Source organism: Acanthochromis polyacanthus, chromosome 14 (assembly GCF_021347895.1).
Source record: "Acanthochromis polyacanthus isolate Apoly-LR-REF ecotype Palm Island chromosome 14, KAUST_Apoly_ChrSc, whole genome shotgun sequence".
Classification (NCBI taxonomy): Eukaryota; Metazoa; Chordata; class Actinopteri; family Pomacentridae; genus Acanthochromis; species Acanthochromis polyacanthus.
Window position 1 is genome coordinate 11,355,738 of NC_067126.1, and position 21,168 is coordinate 11,376,905.

At 40.6% G+C, this 21,168-nt stretch overlaps 1 protein-coding gene across 3 annotated transcripts in view; it reads left to right on the forward strand.

Annotated features, from left to right (window-relative positions):
- Positions 1-20,473, forward strand: part of mphosph8 (M-phase phosphoprotein 8) — a 39,841-nt gene extending 19,368 nt beyond the window's left edge. For 2 of the 3 annotated variants that reach the window (XM_022218457.2, XM_022218458.2), the window contains exon 9: positions 313-4,317. In XM_022218457.2, coding sequence (XP_022074149.2) covers positions 313-1,625 — 1,313 coding nt within the window. In that variant the 3' untranslated portion in view covers positions 1,626-4,317. Of the gene's footprint in view, positions 1-312; positions 4,318-10,847; positions 10,989-12,301; positions 12,389-13,050; positions 13,206-13,413; positions 13,566-15,422; positions 15,548-16,270; positions 16,355-17,755 lie in introns of those variants that run through there. The other variant, XM_051959006.1, reaches the window with a different exon arrangement.
- The last annotated feature ends 695 nt before the right edge of the window (positions 20,474-21,168 follow it).

The following is a 21,168-nucleotide window of genomic DNA, read 5'->3' on the forward strand; positions in this document are numbered from 1 at the left end:
TGGGTGCAGTTAAAATCTGACCACCCTCCACTGTAACTTACATTTTCTTGTTCTGGAACTTGTGCTACACACTCTTCATTAGAAGATAAAGTTTTGAGTTTTGGAGTAGACATCCCATGATCATGTCTATGTTATCACTTAACAGTTTACCTTTGACTCAGATAAAACTAACTGCCCTCAAGGTTCCCTTGTTTTGAAGCTTTTGACATCAGTCATGAAAAGAAAAAAATTCAGAATAACTTTTCTTTTAAGTTACAAGACTGCCGCGGTTGTGTTTCTCTTAACCATGATTCTCAATGTCTCTCTTTTTAGGAACTGTGCAAAAACCTGCTTTAAAGAGAAGACCTTGGAGTGAGAAGGAGCAGACTGCTGTGAAGCGTTACTTGAATGATTTTATCACAAGGATGAAGGTGCCAGGCAAAAAGGAGTGCAATGCTTGCATAGCTGCTGAACCAGATCTCGGAGGAAGATCTTGGACAGATGTTAAAAACTACGTACACAACACACTACAGACAGTACGCAGAAGAAATAACCAGCATAAGCCCGAAGGAAACGTGAAAACTTTAAATCCAAAGAGTCCAAAAGCTGAAGTCCAAATCACAAAGACAGATTTGGAGGACACAAGCATAATGTGTAATATGACAACAGTGCATCCAGATCATCTGAGAGAAAGTTCAAACTGTTGTATGACAATGCCGCCGCAAACCAACTTGAGAGACTCATTGCCTTTCACCCAAGAGTTGACTTCAAGTTACGCATCATTGTGTTCCACTAGTGCAAATATGGTCCATACAAGTCAGCCATTGATTTCTACTTTCACAGCATTGAATGCAACTGACACTCAAGTGGTTCCTACGTTCACTCCCCACAACACTACAAACGCATTAATGCCTCCTCCCTACACATCAGAAAACAACAGAATTCATCCAATGTCTTCTTTGTATACACAGAATGCCACAAGTATGCCACCCCCTTCTGTGTATGCACCGCAGGACACCACAAGTTCTCCACTGATTCCTTCTTTTACCCCACTTAATTCTCCGAGTACCTCAATGATTCCTACTTACACGCAGTTAAATACTGCAAGTGCATCAATGATCCCTTCATTCTCAACACTAAATGACACAAGTCGGTCTATTATTTCTTCATTCACACCTCTGAGCCATTCAAGCGCACCACCTTACCCCACAAGCCCACCCCGGGTTCCTACAACAGCACAGGTTGTCCCCACTATCCATGGGCCCAGTGTTTCAGACATGGCAGCAGTGGGACAGGAAAGTACGCCCATGTCTTCTGCAGGAAGAAAAGCCACTCCAGCTGCTAAGCCTCAAAAGAGGAACAAGAGGTTGTGGAGTGAGGAAGAACAGGCGGCAGTAAGGCGTCAGCTTGGAGACTTCTGTAAACTGGTGAAAATACCAGGCAAAAAGGATTGTGATGCATGTTTAGCAGCTGAACCTGCCCTCAACAGCAGAACATGGAGGGAGGTCAAATATTTTGTACATAACTCAATTCAGTCACTGAAAAGAAGAGGTCACGTAGTTGCCTCCAAGCAAACTGCAGAACCGGAACCAGAGCCTCATAATTCAAACACTGAATGGGACGGTCCAGTGTATCTGTCCCTGTAAATATTTTAAATGGACATGCAAAAAAAAAAAAGTGATCTGTGCATTGTCAGGTTTCTGTGTATGAAGGGCTGTGGCTTTAACCTTAAATTGTATCAGGCTTAAGTTCAACAGATGTGAATACTTGTAAAATGTACTGCTGGCAAAACTTGGCCTCAGCAGCCATGTGGGTCTTGACATTTACAAATAGCCCTGCCATCCTTCAAATTACATATCTCAAAAGACCCTTGAGTATCAAGTCCGGTGGACCAAGTTAGTAGTTGCATAATTAAACACTAAATGGGTGAAGTTGAGGACAATTTGTACTGTGGCTCAGAATGGGCACCTTTTAATTTTAGTATGGTTAGATTGCATATATGTGTGAAACACAGTCAAGTATGTAACACTGTCACCTTGTCCAGTCATCACATATTATCTTCCAGAAGTGCTCTAATTGAGATGTACACTTCATTTCACCGGGATTCATGACTTGCCTCCGGTCACTGACTGGGCCAAGTAGTTGCCTTGTCACCCAAACAAGCTTTCACAACCCCACGGCTACTTTCTTTGGGACTTTCCTTATCCACACTAAACGGGGGATTTTTCACCCTTTTTCTGAGCAAAGATAGTCTGAGTGACTGTACATTTGCATAGGGACTTTTACTCTTCTTTACTTTGAAACACACTTGTACATCTGTCTTTCTGCCTGTACGGTTTTTAGTAGCATTTTTATGATTTTTGAAAAGAATAGAAAACGTACCAGCAAATGTTTGCAGTCGATCCCTCCAGAATGATAAATGCAAGTTGACTTGTTTTGCATCATTTCTGAATGCCTAACTCAAGTGTTCTATATTCTTGCTTTAGCCAGTAGCCTATATTGTAGATAGCCTGCAGCAGTAATGACATAATTTCCTTGCTGATGTTAGAGAATTAGGAGCTGTGTTTATACCTCTCACTGAAATATACAAAAGGATTTTTTTTTTCCTTTGAAGTTCCTGTTGATAATTGTCCATTATTATCATTTATATGTTTTTTTTAAGTATTAACAAGCTAAACCCTAAAGGTTTGGTTGTATTTTTGTATCACTATACAGTGACTGTGTAGAGCATTTAGTATTATATTGTATTAGATATACTCTAATTTGAGGTAAAATACACTATCGTGGTATAATTTGTATTTCTTCATTTTAGGTTTTTGTTACTGGGATGTTTGTGACATGAATATCCACTTACCAAGATCAGATTGCCTTATTCTGTGCAATTTATACTTTATTTCAGTTTTTCCTGAATACAGTTGATTGCATCTAACACACAACATAGAAAGTACGATCTTGATAGAATTGTTGCCAGTAAATCAAAAGATTTTTAAAATTTTTATAAGTTAGGTGATATTACTAAAGTTAATACATTAATCAAGAACTGAGTATAGATTGTTAAAGTGGTGAGTGTACCGGACATTAGACAGTGGATGAAAAGTTTAGTTTCCTATCCTTGTGGATAAGTTAGTAACTAAATTCTTTTTTAGTATTATCACCTTTAACTAGAAATGTTTACTTTAGTAAGCACAAACGTACTCCACATTTTGTTATAAGCAAAACTTAAAGTTTGTAACTTCATCATGCAAACCTTGTTGAAGATTTATGACTGAATAGTGAATACAGATTCAACCTTTATTTACCAACAGCAGACTGCTGGTCACATGCTTGGCAACTGTAGTTTTATCAAACAACGTTGTGACATTTCAGTTCAAAATTGGGTCACTGCAGTGTTTCTTTCACATGGGGTGAAGATGATCTCATGTCTGGTTCTTGGTTGATGTCTTAATGAGGACACAGGAAAAGAAATTTAACAACATGCAGTGTTCAGTTTTCATTATTTCGGAATTTTCTTTGACCACAAAAGGAGAGGACGTTATTGTCATGAGGTCTAGACGAACACCGCTGCTTTTTGTCACTGATTGAAGCCTTTGTTTTATCCTCAGTAGCAGCTGTAGTGAACCTGTGTAGTCACCAGTGTTCACCCTTTCATACCAAAGTCATTAGTGTCAGACATGCATAAAACCCTGACTGTGGAGAGTGTTGCAGAGCTGAGTCACACAGCCGACGTCAACTCATTTCAACCCCACAGGCTTTTCCTGTGTTGTTGTTTTCTTATTACAGGAGTAAAACTGTGTTGCAGTATATACAGTAGTTACAGATACAATTGTATTTGGAAAATTAATCGATGGAATGATGTTTGATCGTTCAGACACTACCATTGCTGTTTGGTGTTGCAAAGCAATGATTTTTCTGTTCTCCCTGCATCGTAGATAGATATTTTTCATTGCTGTTGTATGAACACTCGTTGCGTGTTACTCCTCATCCTGTAATTATGTTGCCTTCAGTTAATGCTTCCTATCAAGTATTGTAGGGAAACTTATAACTTCTGCTTGTACAATAAAATGCTTCTTGGCTAAAAATTTGAGATTTTGTGATGAAAAGCATGTTTTAGCATCGCTGAATGTTTTGCCTTTTGATCCAATTCCTTAGAAGTACCAAAGGAGACCATGTGTAGTAGATACGAGCTTGCAAATGTGCAGAATTTTATTAGTCCACAGTCATGCTAGCAGCTCTGTAGGGCTGAATGAAGAGAGATATTATTGAAACTGCAATATTTGTTTGTACAATATTCAAATTACAGAAGCTGCATTTTTTTGATAAAGGTAAAACGTGTCACAACATACTGTTCATGTTGAATTATTGTGGTGCTACAAAGATCTCCGGACCTACAAATCATATTCTCCAGACGTAATAGAATATGGTAGTTTGTGACAGACCACAAATAAAATCTTATCATCACTTTATGTATATTTTTCAGTGGAAAAGAGAAAACCTAATGACCATTCTAGGCCAAATTGTAGCTTATGTTGTAATTGCTTAATCTGTACAAAGTAATCACAATATGACTTTTCTTTCTTCCATTCTTTCTTTTTGTGTGTATTGTTTAGCCATATTAATTAAGCACAGTGATACCTTGATCAAAAGGCTAATGCCAATATACTAAGATGGCCACAGTGGCAATGCTAACATGTTGGTGTTGAACATTTGATAAGATAAGATAGACTTTATTAATCTCACAAAGGAGAAATTTACCGTTACAGGGCTCTTAGAAACAAAAAACAGAAGAGTGCAAAAGTCACAAAAGTGCAAGGACAAGATAATAAATATTGCACATAATAACAACTACACAGTAGTGTTATATAGTCTGATGGCAGTGGGGATGAAGGACCTGCGGTAGCGTTCCTTCTTGCACTGAGGGTGTCTGAGTCTCGTGCTAAAGGAGCTACTCAGCTCCACTACAGTCTGGTGCAGTGGGTGGGAGCCGTTGTCCATGATGGATGAGAGCTTGGTCAACATCCTCCTCTCACCCACATCCATCACAGAGTCCAGTGGGCAGCCCAGGACAGAGCTGGCCCTCTTGGTCAGCTTGTTCAGTCTCTTCATGTCCCGCTCTGTGCTGCCCGTGGCCCAGCAGACGACAGCGTAGAGGAAAGCAGAGGCTACCACAGTGTCATAGAAAGTCCTTAGTAGAGGTCTGCACACTCCGAAGGACCTCAGCCTCCTCAGAAGGTGGAGGCGACTCTGGCCCTTCTTGTACAGAGCATCAGTGTTGTGGGACCAGTCCAGTTTATTGTTGAGGTGAACACCCAGGTACTTGAAACTGTCCACTGTTTCAATGTCCTGCCCTTGGATGTTCACTGGTGGATGTGGGAGTGTCCTTCTCCTGAAGTCGACCACCATCTCCTTCGTCTTACTGGTGTTGAGGCACAGGTGGTTGCGCTCACACCAGTCCACAAAGTCCATGATGACCGACCGATACTCCAGCTCGTTCCCCTCAGACACACGGCCCACAATGGCGGAGTTATCGGAGAACTTCTGGAGATGGCAGCTGTCCGTGTTGTAGGTGAAGTCCGAGGTGTAGATGGTGAAGAGGAAGGGCGAGAGGACGGTGCCCTGGGGCACCCCCGTGCTGCAGACTACCACCTCTGACTCGCAGCCGCACGTACTGTGGACGGTCAGTGAGGTACACACGTGGACAAAATTGTTGGTACCCCTCAGTTAAAGAAGGAAAAACCCACAATTCTCACTGAAATCACTTGAAACTCACAAAAGTAACAATAAATAAAAATTTATTGAAAATTAAATAATCAAAAACAGCCATTACTTTTGAATTGTTGATTAACATAATTATTTAAAAAAAACAAACTAATGAAACAGGCCTGGACAAAAATGATGGTACCTCTATAAAAGATTGAAAACTATTTGACCAGAGTGACATGATTAACTCAGGTATGTCATTTAATTGACATCACAGGTGTTTCCAAACTCATAATCAGTCAGTCTGCCTATTTAAAGGGAGACAAGTAGTCACCCTGCTGTTTGGTGAAAAGGTGTGTACCACACTGAACATGGACAACAGAAAGCGAAGGAGAGAATTGTCCCAGGACATCCGAAAAAAAATGATAGACAAACATCTTAAAGGTAAAGGCTATAAGACCATCTCTAAACAGCTTGAAGTTCCTGTGACAACAGTGGCTCATATTATTCAGAAGTTCAAGACCCACGGGACAGTAGCCAACCTCCCTGGACGTGGCCGCAAGAGGAAAATTGATGACAAATTGAAGAGACGGATCGTTGGAATTGTATCCAAAGAGCCCAGAGCAACCTCCAAAGAAATTAAAGGTGAACTCCAAGGCCAAGGTACATCAGTGTCAGATCGCACCATTCGTCGTTGTTTGAGCCAAAGTGGACTTCATGGGAGACGACCAAGGAGGACACCACTGCTGAAAAAAACTCATAAAAAAGCCAGACTGGAATTTGCAAAAATGCATGTTGACAAGCCACAAAGCTTCTGGGAGAATGTCCTTTGGACAGATGAGACCAAACTGGAGCTTTTTGGTAAGGCACATCAACTCTATGTTCATAGACTCAAAAACCAAGCATACGAAGAAAAGAACACTGTCCCTACGGTGAAACATGGAGGAGGCTCAGTAATGTTTTGGGGCTGCTTTGCTGCATCTGGCACAGGGTGTCTTGAAAGTGTGCAAGGTACGATGAAATCTGAAGACTATCAAGGCATTCTGGAGAGAAATGTGCTGCCTAGTGTCAGAAAGCTTGGTCTCAGTCGCAGGTCATGGGTCTTCCAACAGGACAACCATCCAAAACACACAGCCAAAAACACCCAAGAATGGCTGAGAGAAAAGCGTTGGACTATTCTAAAGTGGCCTTCTATGAGCCCAGATCTGAATCCCATTGAACATATGTGGAAGGAGCTGAAACATGCCATTTGAAGAAGACACCCATCAAACCTGAGACAACTGGAGCTGTTTGCTCATGAGGAGTGGGCCAAAATACCTGTTGACAGCTGCAGAACGCTCATTGACAAATACAGAAATCGTTTAATTGCAGTGATTGCCTCAAAAGGTTGTGCAACAAAATATTAAGTTATGGGTACCATCATTTTTGTCCAGCCCTATTTCATTAGTTTGTTTTTTTAAATAATTATGTTAATCAGCAATTCAAAAGTGATGGCTGATTTTGATTATTTAATTTTCAATAAATTTTTATTTATTGTTACTTTTGTGAGTTTCAAGTGATTTCAGTGAGAATTGTGGGTTTTTCCTTCTTTAACTGAGGGGTACCAACAATTTTGTCCACGTGTGTAGTCAGTGGTCCAGGCAGCGAGATGTCCATCAACTCCCACGTCCACCAGCTTCCCCTGCAGCAGCGCCGGCCTGATGGTGTTGAAGGCGCTGGAGAAGTCAAAGAACATGACTCTCACAGCGCTGCCGGCGCTCTCCAGGTGAGTGAGCGCTCGCTGCAGCAGGTAGATGACAGCGTCTTCTACCCCCATGTTGGGCCTGTAGGCAAACTGCAGCGGGTCCAGGTCGGAGCTCACCACTGAGCGGAGGTAGTGGAGAAGGAGCCTCTCCATGGTCTTCATGAGGTGGGAGGTGAGGGTGACAGGTCTGTAGTGGGCCAGTTCCTTGGCGTGAGCTGTTTTAGGGACTGGGACCACGCAGGAGGGTTTTCCATAGGACGGGGACCCGCTCCAGGCTGAGGCTCAGGTTGTAGAGGTGGCAGAGGACCTCACAGAGCTGGTCCGCGCAGGTCCTCAGCAGCCTGGGACTGATGCCGTCTGGTCCTGCAGATTTCCTCTGCTTCAGTCGCCTCAGCTCTCTCCTCACCTGGTCCGGTGTGAAGGAGAGGGGGGAGTGAGGGGGGAGTGAGGTGGGCTGCAGGGGGTGGGAATAGTCCGTGAGGGTGAATTGGGGGCCGGTGAAGGTGTCGCAGGAAGAGGAGGGTCTGCTGGGCTGGGGATGTGTGAAGAGGGGGGAGCAGGACGGGGGGCAGAGGGGGTGGGGGGAGTCAAATCTGTTAAAGTAACAGTTTAGCTCATCCGCCCTGCGCTGGTCTCCATCAGCTGTCCCTCTGGCACTCTGTCCATGTCCAGAAATGTTCTTAAGTCCTCTCCACACGTCCCGCGCATTGTTCTGAACCAGCTTCTCCTCCAGCCTCTTCCCATAGTCCTTCTTGGCCCTTCTGATCCGCCACTGGAGCTCACGCTGCACTCTCTTCTGCTCCTCTCTGTCCCCTGAGATGAAAGCCCGTTTCTTCTGGTTCAGGAGGGCTTTGAGCTCAGGGGTGACCCAGGGGTGGTTGTTGGAGAAGCACCGTACCGTCCGAGTTGGCACAGTGCTGTCCACGCAGAAGCTGATATAGTCTGTGATGCAGTGCGTGTGGCCATCGATGTCATCTCCATGAGGACTGTAGAGCACGCTCCAGTCTGTGGTCTGGAAACAGTCTCTGAGTCTCTCACTGGCCTCATCTGTCCATGCCTTCACAGTCCTCTTCTGCACAGGTCCTCTTCTCACCTTGGGTGTGTAGTGGGGGAGCAGATGAACCAGGTTGTGGTCCGAGCGGCCCAGTGGGGGGAGGGGGGCAGCGGTGTCGGAGTCTTTCACGTTCACATACAGTAAGTCCAGTGTCTTGTCGCCCCGCTTGTGACACGTGACATACTGTGTGAAAGTTGGGAGAAAGGCAGAGAGGGAGGCGTGGTTGAAGTCTCCGCTGATCAGCACTAGCGCCTGGGGATGGCGACTCTGGGCTTCGCTCACGGCGCTGTGGAGTCTTTCACTCGCTGTCCCTGCATGAGCTGATGGTGGAATGTACACGCAAAAACACAATCATGTGCGAGAACTCCCTCGGTAGATAATACGGCCGCAGCGCCACCGTAAGCATCTCCAAGTCCCGCGTGCACAGCTGTTCCTTCACGTGCACATTTGCTGGGTTACACCACCGTACACAGCCAGTCCTCCCCCAGACTTTTTGCCGCTTCCCACCGCGTTCTGGTCCGCGCGCGCGAGTGTACAACCGTTCAGGGAAACCACAGAGTCCGGTGTATGTCCATTCAGCCACGTCTCCGTGAAACACATGAGGCTACACTCGCGATGCTCCTTCAGCCGCGTCAGCGTGGCCAGCTCCTCTACCTTGTTGGTGATGGAGAGGACGTTCCCCACGATGATAGAGGGAAAAGAAGTCCTGCGCTTTCGCCGTCCTCCTCTGCAGCCTCTTTTTTTCCTCCGTATCTCCGCGGGGACATGGGGCCTCTCCGTGTAGAGAAAGGATGAGCTGCGGAGGCCGAGAAGGGTCTCACGTGCTGCGTGTGTAGCATCTTTGTTCCTCAGAGCGGCCGCCGCTGTGTCCAGAGGGCTCTCCTGAAGCAAGTCCAAAAAGTGCAAATCCATCCATCCATCCATCCATCCATCCGTCCAGGGCTGTGTACAAACGCCAGATTGTTCTTTTCTCACCTGACACAGAATGGACAGTTAGTGGGATATGAGCAGATATTCTCTGAATTTAAAAAAAATGTAGTCAGTTAGAATTGCTTGCCCCACCTGTAATGTGTGTCAATTTTCATACCGATCAGTCTAATGTTTATTGCATTCCGAGAATTAAATCTCAAAAATCAATGGGGTCTTAGAGGAACAGTTTAGTGATCACCAAAATCATCCGATGCATCCTCTGCCATCATGATTTTTTTGTAGAAACATTCGGTGTTGTGACTGGAAGCAAATTCAGACAATCATCGAAGTTGAAAGGATTCATCCTTTGGACAAGAAGAATGTATCTGTATCATGGAAATTCATTCTCGATTAAGAAGAAATAATTCAGTCTGGACTGAAGACTAACTATGATTTCTCTTTCTGGACCCAAGCAGCTAGCATTGCTAAAGGCCAGTGTATTTCCCTGTTGAGGATCCTGTATTAGGTTGTGATTTGAACATGTATACATGGCTCCCCTTATTTATAAATCGTTGTACCCTGACGTGGTGCATTTGTCATGAGATATTTTAAGACTCTTTCTAGTTATTCTCCTTTAAAAAGCCTAACCCTAATCCCATTAAGCCACATTCAACTGAATTTATCACCGCACAATTTGATAAAATGTTGGCTTCAATGTAGCCTCAGTAAATATTCCGACTCCTTCTAAACTGTTGATGTTGGTGATTGATTTGTTGTTCAAGCTTGTCATTGGCCGACACAAACACAAAAATCACAACGTAAATCTTTGCAGCTTAGCATGTCACGAATTTAACATCAGTATTAATGTTCATAAACGCCATAAATTGACGACCAGCTCGAGGTTTGGCCTCTGGTGTGATTTTATCAGGTATAGAGTAAACTCTTCACAGGATGAACCAGTTTAAATCATTAATTTCTAAATCCGCATTTACAAAAGCTGACAGAACTTAACACAAAGCTTCCCTAAAATACGACTGTAGACTATGATGTCTTGATGAATATTTACTTTACAGACTTCTGAACTTTTAACTGATCAAGTTCTTGTTTTGGAAGCTGCACTGACAAGTAAAGAGCTGTGCAGACTGAATGCTTTTTGGCTCAACAGCAGACATTGGCATTTTTTTTCTTTCTGTAAGGAAAGTCTCTTCACAAGCAGTGTTGCCTTCAACTTTGACCAAGGCCTGTGTGTTCTTTATCTGACAACGTCTGGATGTAACTGAAGAAAGAGAAAATAGCAAAATTAAAAGTTTTGTTTACTTTTCTGAGATTCATTGTAATTTTTCCTTCTTTAGCTACAATACAGCACAAACTGCAAATTATCTAGCCATAGCCGGTAAGTGAGATGCAGATTTCCCCCCCTTTTTTTGGATTTCTACAAGTTTGCGTCCGTCTTTTTGTCCACAGGATGTCAGTGGGATGTCCCTGAGCATGCTGGCAGCTGCAGGAGGGCAGGACGACATCCTCAGGTTGCTCATAAAGAAGGGGGTGAGGGTGAACGGACGACAGAAGAACGGCACCACAGCGCTGATGCATGCTGCCGAAAAGGTAACAAAATGAGAAGCCGATCTTTCTCTGAGCTGTGATGTTGTACATTCAATTTTATTTTGACTTTCCAGTGAAATAACTAAATCTTTGACGCTGCAGTAAAAGATTCCTCTATGTAAGATAGCATTACGTTTGAACTGACAATTCAGTAAGAAAAGGCGTTTTACCTTGCTGACATGTCGAAACATGTCAGCAAGGTAAAACGTCTTTTCTTACTGAATTGTCGGTTCAAAAGCAACGCTATCTTATAATAACAAACAACAAAATGAACATAATTCAACCATTACTCTATGTAGTCTGTTAATCAACAGCAACATCACTTGACTGCTTTAGTTCCTATATTAGGTGCTTTTATTTACTAAGGGGCCCTAATGATAGACAAAATATACCACTGTATATGATTGTAACTATTTTTCACAGTTTTTAGCAATTCATCATGTTAAATATTAGGCACTTTATACATTAAATTTGGTTTTATATTGTTTTTCAATGCATCAAAACTTGAAATGTGCAACTGACATTGAAATTTCTTATATAAACCCTATTAAATGGGCTGAAGCTGCAGGAAAATCTGATATAGGAAGCTTAAAGTGTATAAAACAAATATAATCAGTACAGATTGTGTATTTTTGCTCCTAAAAATGTAGGCTAAATATTTTTTTAGCAGAACTAAAGAGATGCATTTAACTGCAATATTTATTTTGTGTATTTTTCACTTAAGTACATTTTGAATCTTCTCGTATCTTACATTTTATTGTGCATTTTGAACTTGAGTATATTTTTCTGCTTCTGCTCATTTATTTGTATTGATGTGTCACTTTACTAATTCTGATTTCTACTGTAGCAACAAAATTTCCCCTTGGGGATAGATGAAGTATTTCTATTCTATTTTATTCTAAAACACAAATTTTAAGTGGAAATTTGGGCAATTATTGGGCAACCTGGGTGCATACCACGTAGCTGTTACTCTAAAATAAAGTCAACAAAAATAGTCTTGACAGTAATAGATAAAGAAGATAGGTCTGTATTTTTTCATTGAAAAGGTTAGTTTTTATCATGTATTTGTTTAGGTGTTTATTTATGTTATAAGTTAGCTGTAATACCTCCTTGCAACAGGTACCAACGGTATTTTTTTTATTTTTACGAAAATGACATCATGTACACTATAGGCCTATTACATGGTGTTAACTCCATATTGTCAAACAACATCACAAACAATATACAGTCATGTAGACAGAAATACAGAAAATCCACATTTATGTATTTTTTTTTTTGTAAAACCTTTTTTTATTATTGTTTCTATCCTCTGACAGAATTTCTTGACAACTGTTGCGATCTTGCTGGAAGCTGGTTCATACGTCAACGCTCAGACTCTGGGAGGGGAGACGGCTCTGATGAAGGTAATGCTGCATATTATACACAAACCTCAAGTTTCATTTTATTTTTGTGCCAAACAGACGAACTCGTCAGTGTTAGTCTTCAGAGGCGCTGGGACCAGCTGTATGAAAGCAATTTGCAAGCACTACTTAGATGCAGATTTATTTCAAATGATAGCGTCAAATTTCATAAATTTGCGAACACAGATAGTTCTACAGTGCAAGTATTGCATATTTTAGTTGTTGCACAATACTGGACTTTTATCCATATTCTAAAACTCATTTTTGCCAGTGTAATACCAGCTGATACCGATGATCTATCTGTATCATTGTACCTCCCTAATGTTGCTGTTGATGAGTTCAGAAAGTCAACATTAATCAAAGAAAAGATCATGGTGCAAGTTGCAGCTTGTCTAAAGTTCATTAAATGGGACTCTGGCAGCTGGATTTTGTCTTGTTTTCCTGTTGAAGTATTCATTTCACCAAACACCACCACAAACCACTGCTTACTGCTTAATACCTTTAAAGCGAAGTGATTAATGTCAGAAATACCCTTTAAATCAGACTTTGAAAACCATATTGGATCACATGCTTTTACCATCGAGCATTCAAATGTTAGAAGGATAAAGTAAAAGGTGACAAGACAACAGAGTATGGTTGTAAATGTTTGTTCTCCTTTACTTCAGGCCTGTAAAAGGGGGAATGCTGATGTAGTGCGCCTCCTGCTGGAGTATGGAGCCGACTGCAACATCCTGTCTAAACACAAGAACACAGCCATGTACTTCGCCAAACTCAGCAACAACCTGATCGTGTACGACCTCATCAAGGACCACATCAGCATGTGAGTGTAAACCACAGCTTCCAGCCTCACTCAAAGATGCATTTGAAAGAAAGAATATGTTTTCTGCCATAGTGTCCGAAAAATCTGAAGTTTAGCAAGCCAAAGAAAACCACAGAGCTGAATTGCTAATACAGACCAGGAAACAGCAGGTACATCTGGTTATGCTGCAGTTTAAAATCAACTCTCTGCCCATTTTTTTCTTCCCCAGGTTGTCCAGTGTGGCCGAGGACACCATCCGAGCCTACTTTGAGTCTCGTCTGGTGCTGCTGGAGCCCGTCTTCCCTCTGGCCTGTCACAGGCTCTGTGAAGGACCCGACTTCTCCATGGAGTTTGCCTTCAAGTCACAGCCGCAACCAGAAGGTAAAGCACAAATTTTAAATCAAATTCTGTTAACGTCTGGTTACATTTTTACGTTCTCACCATCTCACAGAACATGTGAGATCGTTGGACTGATCATGTAACATTAAAAAGTCACTTGAGTAGGACGATCAACATAAGAACCAATTTAGAAGCAGTATTTGCTCATTTTTAGTTGTTGGAAATCCATCAAAACTATCCCACTAACCAGAGAAGTCTTCATGTTATCAAATATATTAGTCCATACTAGTCTTTCTTAGCTAGCTCAGCATCTCAGTATTTGCAAAAAACCCTCAAAAAGTCACAATCATCTTAGGTGGATATGAGCGAAGGATGTGTTTCTTTGAAACAATGACAAGTGGACATATTTTGGTGAAACATTTGTTTGCAGTGACACAAACGGTGTCATTAAAATAGATAATCTACTGCAAATAGAACTAGTAGGACTGCCTTAGTATGTGTTTCAAACCCTCTGCAAAGCTTGAAATCTTCAATGTGGTAGGTTAGTAGCCTGGAAGTTGTTGTTGGTTCCTGTAGTGAAGCAGATTTTGAAAACAGTTACAGGCAGATAGCCAAAGAAGAGGACAAAAATGGCTGATTATAGTAGGCTTATATCTGCAGTTTCCATCGGGTGAGCCAGACTAGTCCACACTGACTCAGAGACAAGCTTAAAGTGTTTGTTTTTTCCTCTATGGTGCTGACAGCTATAACAGCTGTATATCTACTGTAGTTTTTTTATGTTTTGAACCTATTAAAGGTATCTGTAATAACTGAGGACAGTTCCCACTGCCACATTTAGCATTCTGGTTTCACTGTACGCTTTCAAAGCAGTCACTTAAAAGGTGCAACATGCAAGAATTTGGTACACAAATATATCATTAATATAGCAGTAAACAACTGCCTGCTATGCAAATCTATAGTGGAGTGACGGTATCCTTCTTCTGTGTGTGAGAATCTCGGCTTTTCTGTTCTGCGTTTTGGCTGTTTGTCCAGTATGTGCATGTCGGTGCATGTGAGTTCCTCCCATTGAAACTGTTGACTTTTACCATGCTTACAAACAGACCAGAAAAGACAGTCCAGCTTTCACACTGTGTCTCAGAAGTCCAAAGAATTTGAAAATAAAGTGTTTTATTCATGTTATTTACTTTATTTATGGGACCTTGCATTGTTTTAGCTCAATATGCGAGTCTCTACTGCTGTTTTGAGTGTCTTCTTTGCTGCTTTTGCTTATGCCTTCTTGTGTTTGAACACAGGTTAACTGAATTTTGTTGGCTTTCATGTACACAACTTTAATGGCTATAAATGAAAGTAAAAGGAAGAGAAAGTCTGGCCATTGTGCCTCGAACCAGCAAATTATCTGTTTCATCTATTATTAACACGGTTGAGGATTAATTTAAAGTGAAAAAAATAATGAAAAACTTCCCCCTTCCTAACAACCATCATCATTCACACTGTCTTCATCTTAGAGAAGTTTTGCAAAAATGTTTTTTGGCAGCCAGTTTTCTTTCCAGACTTAGTAGTCGTGTTTTGGTCTGAGATGCAGAACCTTTAATGAATTAATACATAGAAACAATGTGAATTCCTTCTGTTCAAGTGAAAATGACTCCTAACCAGTAAATTTCTGATGTCAGTCAGCCTGGTGAGGACTTCTGCTATCGACAGACAGACAGACAGCTGGTTTTGACAGCAGTTGAATAGAGGTCAGAGTTGGTGTGGATTGAATGGGACAAACGCCTCAGTGGAGCTTACGGCCACTGATGTCCTGCTTTTAATGTTGAGTCCCAGTAAAATTCTCTCTGCCTTTTCACCCTGTCTTCTTTTCATCTCCCATAATGCCTCCATCCTTTCCTGCCCTTCCAGGTTCAGGCATCATCCTCTTCATCTTCCACGCCAACTTCCTGACCGAGATCACAGCGAGGCTCTGCGGACCCTGCAGCGTTCACGCCGTGGTGCTCAATGACAAGTTCCAGCTGCCCATTTTCCTGGTTGGTTCAGAACACTAGACAATGCTGAGCAATTCCACAAAATTAATTTTCCATGGGGTTTAGCGGGGCAAATACACTAGTTTGATGCAGTGCAAATAGCTAAGCACAAAAGCTTATGATCTATCATATTCTTTTGCTTTAAAGATTCAGTTGTAACTTATTAGTTTTTTGGGGCAGTGGTGGCACAACAGTTGGTTTCTGGACTACTGATCAGAAGGTCAGAGGTTCAAACCCTGATGCGGCCACTGTCGGGCCCTTGAGCAAGGCCCTTAACTCTTCCTCCTTCGGGGAAGCTGCACCATGGCTGACCCTGCGCTCTGACCCCAATTGGGATATGCGAAAACTGAAAATTTCCCTTTGTGGGAGTAATAAGGGATATTATTTAAAAAAAAAAAAAAAAAAAAAAAACATTTTTAAACAAAATATGCAGAATGGAATGATTTTGATAAAATCTTATCAGGACTTTAAACTTATATTTTATTAAGTTTTGCAAAAGTTACCTCACAGATGAAGTTCATTGACCATCTGATGGTTCTTTCTGTTTTTATGGTTTCTGCCTCTGATTAACTAGGCAATTTTGGGCTTTTTTAAAATTTATTTTTATTTTTAAAGCCAACAAAGGGTTCATAGTGTTAAACAGTACTGTTGATATTTAATGAATTTTTGTGATAATGTGTTTGGTTTTCCTCATTTTTTTTTCCATTCTTGTCTTCAACTGTTCAGGACAGTCACTTCATCTACTCCTTCAACCCGGTTCCAGGAATCAACAGACTCTTCATTCGTCTGGCAGAGGCCCCAGCAGCCAAGGTGACACAAACACACAGTAATACACAAACACGTAGACATCCAGCCTTTCAAACATGCATAGAAAAGCTTCTGCTGGCCATCAAAGTCTGACTAAAGGTTGGTTTTGGGATTTAGGAATGTAATATTTTGCTGTTTAGAGGAACAATTAAAGACCATGGCGTGTTTAGAGACACGTGTGAATATAGTAATGTTAGATTTTTGATGTGCTGCACAGACCAACACAGGCCTCTTACTGTAAACTTAGAACAACTTCTATCGTACTGAGTGTGCAGATGGGAAGTAGAAAGCTGAATAATACTACAGCTCTTGTAGGAGATGACTTTTTTTGAGTTTCTGTTGGATTTTTTGTAACCTAACATGATCTAAACAGCTGCAGCGCTTCATGAAGGCCATTTTTAAGTCATGCATTTCAATTAAGCTACTGTCTCACTGCTCAGTTTTTCCAGTGTGTCAACTAGAAAAGTATGTTTTATGGTCGATTATTATTATTTTCACATTAGAAGCAAAATATTTTCTGCCATATGAAGTTTGCTGGGCTGTTTCATAGCACAATAAATGGTCGATTTACACAAAAAGTCTTCTAATTCTTAAAAAAAATGACTCAGAGCAGTTATTAGATAATCAAAATAGTGATTAGTTTTATTAATTGACAACTAATTAATTATTTGATGCCTAAAGAGGATTATCATTCATCTTAGTCTTTAGCGCTTCAGTTTTTATGCGTTTTCCACACAGAAAATGTAAAACAAATAATTTTCTGTGCAGCTGAAAAACAGCCTCTAGAACAAAATCTTCGTACCACCAGACTAAAATTCTTTTATTGTTCTACTCAGTAGAAGAGGCTAAGAAGTCAAACTAAGCTCTAAGCTCTGTCTTAAATAAAATGCGTACATATTTGCTCTCTGGTTTCAGTGCTCGTATTCATTCATCACGTGGAAAGTTTATTGAACAGTGGAAACGTTGCATTTGGTTTGTGTGACAAACAATCTTCTCAGCATGTTTTTATCCTAAAATTTTGTTTGATGGTGTTGTTGGGGGGTGAAAAAGACAGATAAAAACATCTTCACAGAGAGGTCTGCTTCATACAGAGAACATTTTAGTCTTCTAGAAGTCTGGTTTTGTTGGCAGAACAATAACTTCTTGATCAAAAATGTAAAACCCCCATTCTTCTCTGTGCTTTCCTTTCTGCCTCTCAGCCGTTCCTATCAAATAATGGCCAACAAAAGGCCAATAAAAAAACAAACAAAATGTAAAACCTGTTATTTTCTCTGCAGCAGACCAAAGTGTTCATACCAACAAATTACAAGCTATTTTATTGTTTTACTCAGTCTAATTCTTGCAATGCAGCAGTTGTGGATTTTTAAATGTCATCTTTGCTGTTTCTTGGTGTTCTTTCTTCAGGTTAAACTCCTCATCTGTGCGTACAGAGTCCAGCTGCAGTGATCTCACCGTATTAACAGCAGAATAAACGTACAGATTCTGGGCTGCAGCTGAAACGTGGAGCTCATTGTCTTCTGAGAGAGGAACAATTTAACGTGAAGAGAAATTCAAAGCTGGCTTCCTGTGACTTGATACTAATTTGAAGCTCAGTGATGATGTCTGAGTCCAGCTCTGCTCTGGACTACAAACCCCCACTAGTCTGAGGATCTTGTGAGGTCGATTAAGCCTCAACTAAACATGAAACGTCCGTCCTTTGTTGCTGATGCAGCTTCTGGGCGGAAGGAGGAAACCAGGAACTCCTTCTGTCACTGGAGTAACTTTGAAGCCCTCCCGAGTCGTGCCTTTAACCAAGTTCCACCTTCATTCAGGGTGGAAAACATAGATGTGTGTTATTGTCAGTCTAGTTAGTGTTTTGGGGTGAATTTGAAGAACATAAGGGTCTTTTTCCATCATTGTTTTTTTTTCTGCATTTTACTTGGACCAAGGTCAAGGTTTCCCATTCATATTGTTTCTGATACTACTTTAATATGGAGTTGTTCCAGTAATTCGTGCTGCTATTTCCTACAGCTACAATAACAAAATGGAAATAGGTTATTTGTAAATATCCACGCTTCAATAAGATTTGAATTTGTATCACATTTTTTTAAAATCGAAGATCAGTTTGTCGGCGGAGTTCAAACACTGATTCTGAGGCACTGATGCGACACACGTGCATCCATAAATTGGGTTTAACTGTCCCCACTTTGTCTTGTTCATTTTCAATTTGTGATATTTTCAGAAAGGTTAATTTAGCCTTCCATGCACAGAGTTGCTGTTTATATTTTCTGGCCTGTACATATTCACATACCTTATATAAATATATGCATACATATATACAGTTTTAAAGTGTCATGTGATTACTGCTAATGTTTTTTGCCACTGTAGGAGTGGGTTAACTTATTTACTTTGTACAGTAAAAAGCTCTGATGTTACTTTAAAGGCCTAAAATGTCCCAGACCACCCTGCTAGTCAAGGTTTAAGGAGTTTTTACCATAAAATGCTTCAGATTCACCATCCGATAGCTGCAGATTTAAGACATTTTTACCGAGACGCTGCACTGATTCTGCCCTCCTCTGCTTTCTTCTGACAATCTTTCTCATCAGCGTTTTAATGCTGAAGGAACCTCTCTCCAACCAGACAAATACCAAATCCAGATGTTGTGATAACACGCCTCGATTTTAGCTGCATGAAGTTGCCTGTTAAATCCAGCCGGGGTCAGCAATACGTCCTTAAAGCGCAGAACAGTGCTGGTAGATGGGGTGCCTCCATGCTGCCTTAATATTCCCTTTTATACATGACTTTCTTTTTCTTTTTCAAAGTTGAACAAGTGACAGTGAATATATATATTTTTGACTGTCACAAAACTACTTTAACCAACAGCACAATGGCACATGTGTCAATCTGACTTCAGTCACTGCTATAAAACCATAAATTTCATGGTTTTGTGATCTGGAGTCCATGACAACAAACAAAATGTTGACTGCAGAGGTTTTAGCAAGCAGAGACGAAGTGGATGCCTTTGTTTAGTGCTGCTGTTGTCATCTTTCGTGAGCAGATATAGCCTCAATCGTGATATTAAAAGTAGCTTGTTCACATTCAGAGGCTCATCTAGTTTCTGCATTTTCCCTTTAGCGGTTTTTTCTTACTTTGTTTTTCTGTCACTTTCTGACCATATCCTTGTCCGTCAGCTCAGATCCTCCAGAAATGATCCTTACATCACGCTTAGGTTTGACTTTAGTGTGTTATATTGTAGCGAAACTTTTTTTTAAAAATGCAGGCAAAGCACCACAAATGTCACCTTTCACATAGCTCTCATTATTGTCTTTTACTCGCTTTGTCTCATTACAGAGTAAGGAATCAGGATGTAGAATCGGGTGTGTTTTTGTGTATTTTTGGAGATGAGCACAATCTGGGCAACTCAAAAGTGATTACTTAGACTAGTGTGACTGGAAGTGTTAGACTTTAAAAAATAAAGACGTAGAACTTGCGTGTCCAGCCTTTGGGAACAGGATTTTGACAATTTCTAGGCCGTAGAATATCTTACAAACTAAAGACAGCTCTAGATCAGATGTGACCAGTCCCTTTTTATTGGCTTGTTTTTACACATTTTTGCAGGTTACTGTGCTATGTTTTTTTTTTTAACCTTCCACTTTGCGATTGCTTCCTGTTTATTGCCACATGGGATGAAAATCAGCAATAGGATGTGTAAACCAATATATGGAACAATAACTATTGTTAGACAGATTTTTGAAATGAATTTGACTTTGATAATTATGCTTGAACTAAAATGACTACACCACAAAACAGGTTCAATAGAAAGCTCCATTATTACATTTGTTGTTGACTGTGATGGATGGAAATGGGTAGAAAATCTGTGACTCTGTGGAAGGTTGGAAACGATCTGAATATGTGGTTCTTTAAGAGCAATGCAAAGAGGCTGTTTTATGAAGACAACTTTGTCTTGATTCTCTGTTTTTTTTGTCAATCTCCACCACCTTTGCCTCTTTAATCTCTGTGTTTGTGTTTTTTTCTGAATGTTTCCAGCAGATAGAAGTTCTGTATGTGTGAGAAAGAGTTTACTGTTTGCAAAGACGCTGCTCACCCCGAGGCTGTGCGAAATAAAATGCGGACATATTTGCACACTGGTTTCACTCCTTGTATTCATTCATCACATGGAAAGTTGGTTATTCAGTGGAAGAGTCGTGGTTGGTTCTGTTTTTTGTTTTGGGGTGTTTTTCAGGGAAGAAGACGAACAAGAGTTGAGAAGTGAAGACATGAAAAAAACACTGCTGTTCATTTTAAAGAGAATTTTTTTCTGTTGGCTGTACAAAACCTTCTTGATCAGTCAAATTTGATCTCATTAAAAGCTGTGGAAACAAATTCTTAAACCCTAATCATTTAACTGTAATAAGGAAAAACACTGCAATGTAGTGAGTCATTTTATTTGTATTCTTTATTTTCTTATTTTTAAAAAAATTTTTTCACTTTGTGCTGACAAGTGATCATAACATAAAAATGCCAATAAATAGCAGGTGTAAGAATCTGAGAAAAATGTTTGTTAGGAAGGTGTAAAACTATAGGAATAATGCATTTTAAAATATTTACATGTCAAATGTAAATGGAGTTCAAATTTTTAACCGCTGTCATGTCCGTTTTATTTAAACACACATTTTATAGCACCAAGTCACATCATACAGTAAGTCATCTCAGGACAGAAAATTGCACCAGTCTTAACTTATTTCATGTGTAAAATAAGAAAATATGCTGCTAAAATTAATGAGACAGACTTTGAAATTTGTCACTGTCAAAGTGAAAGCAAATGTCAACAAACTGAA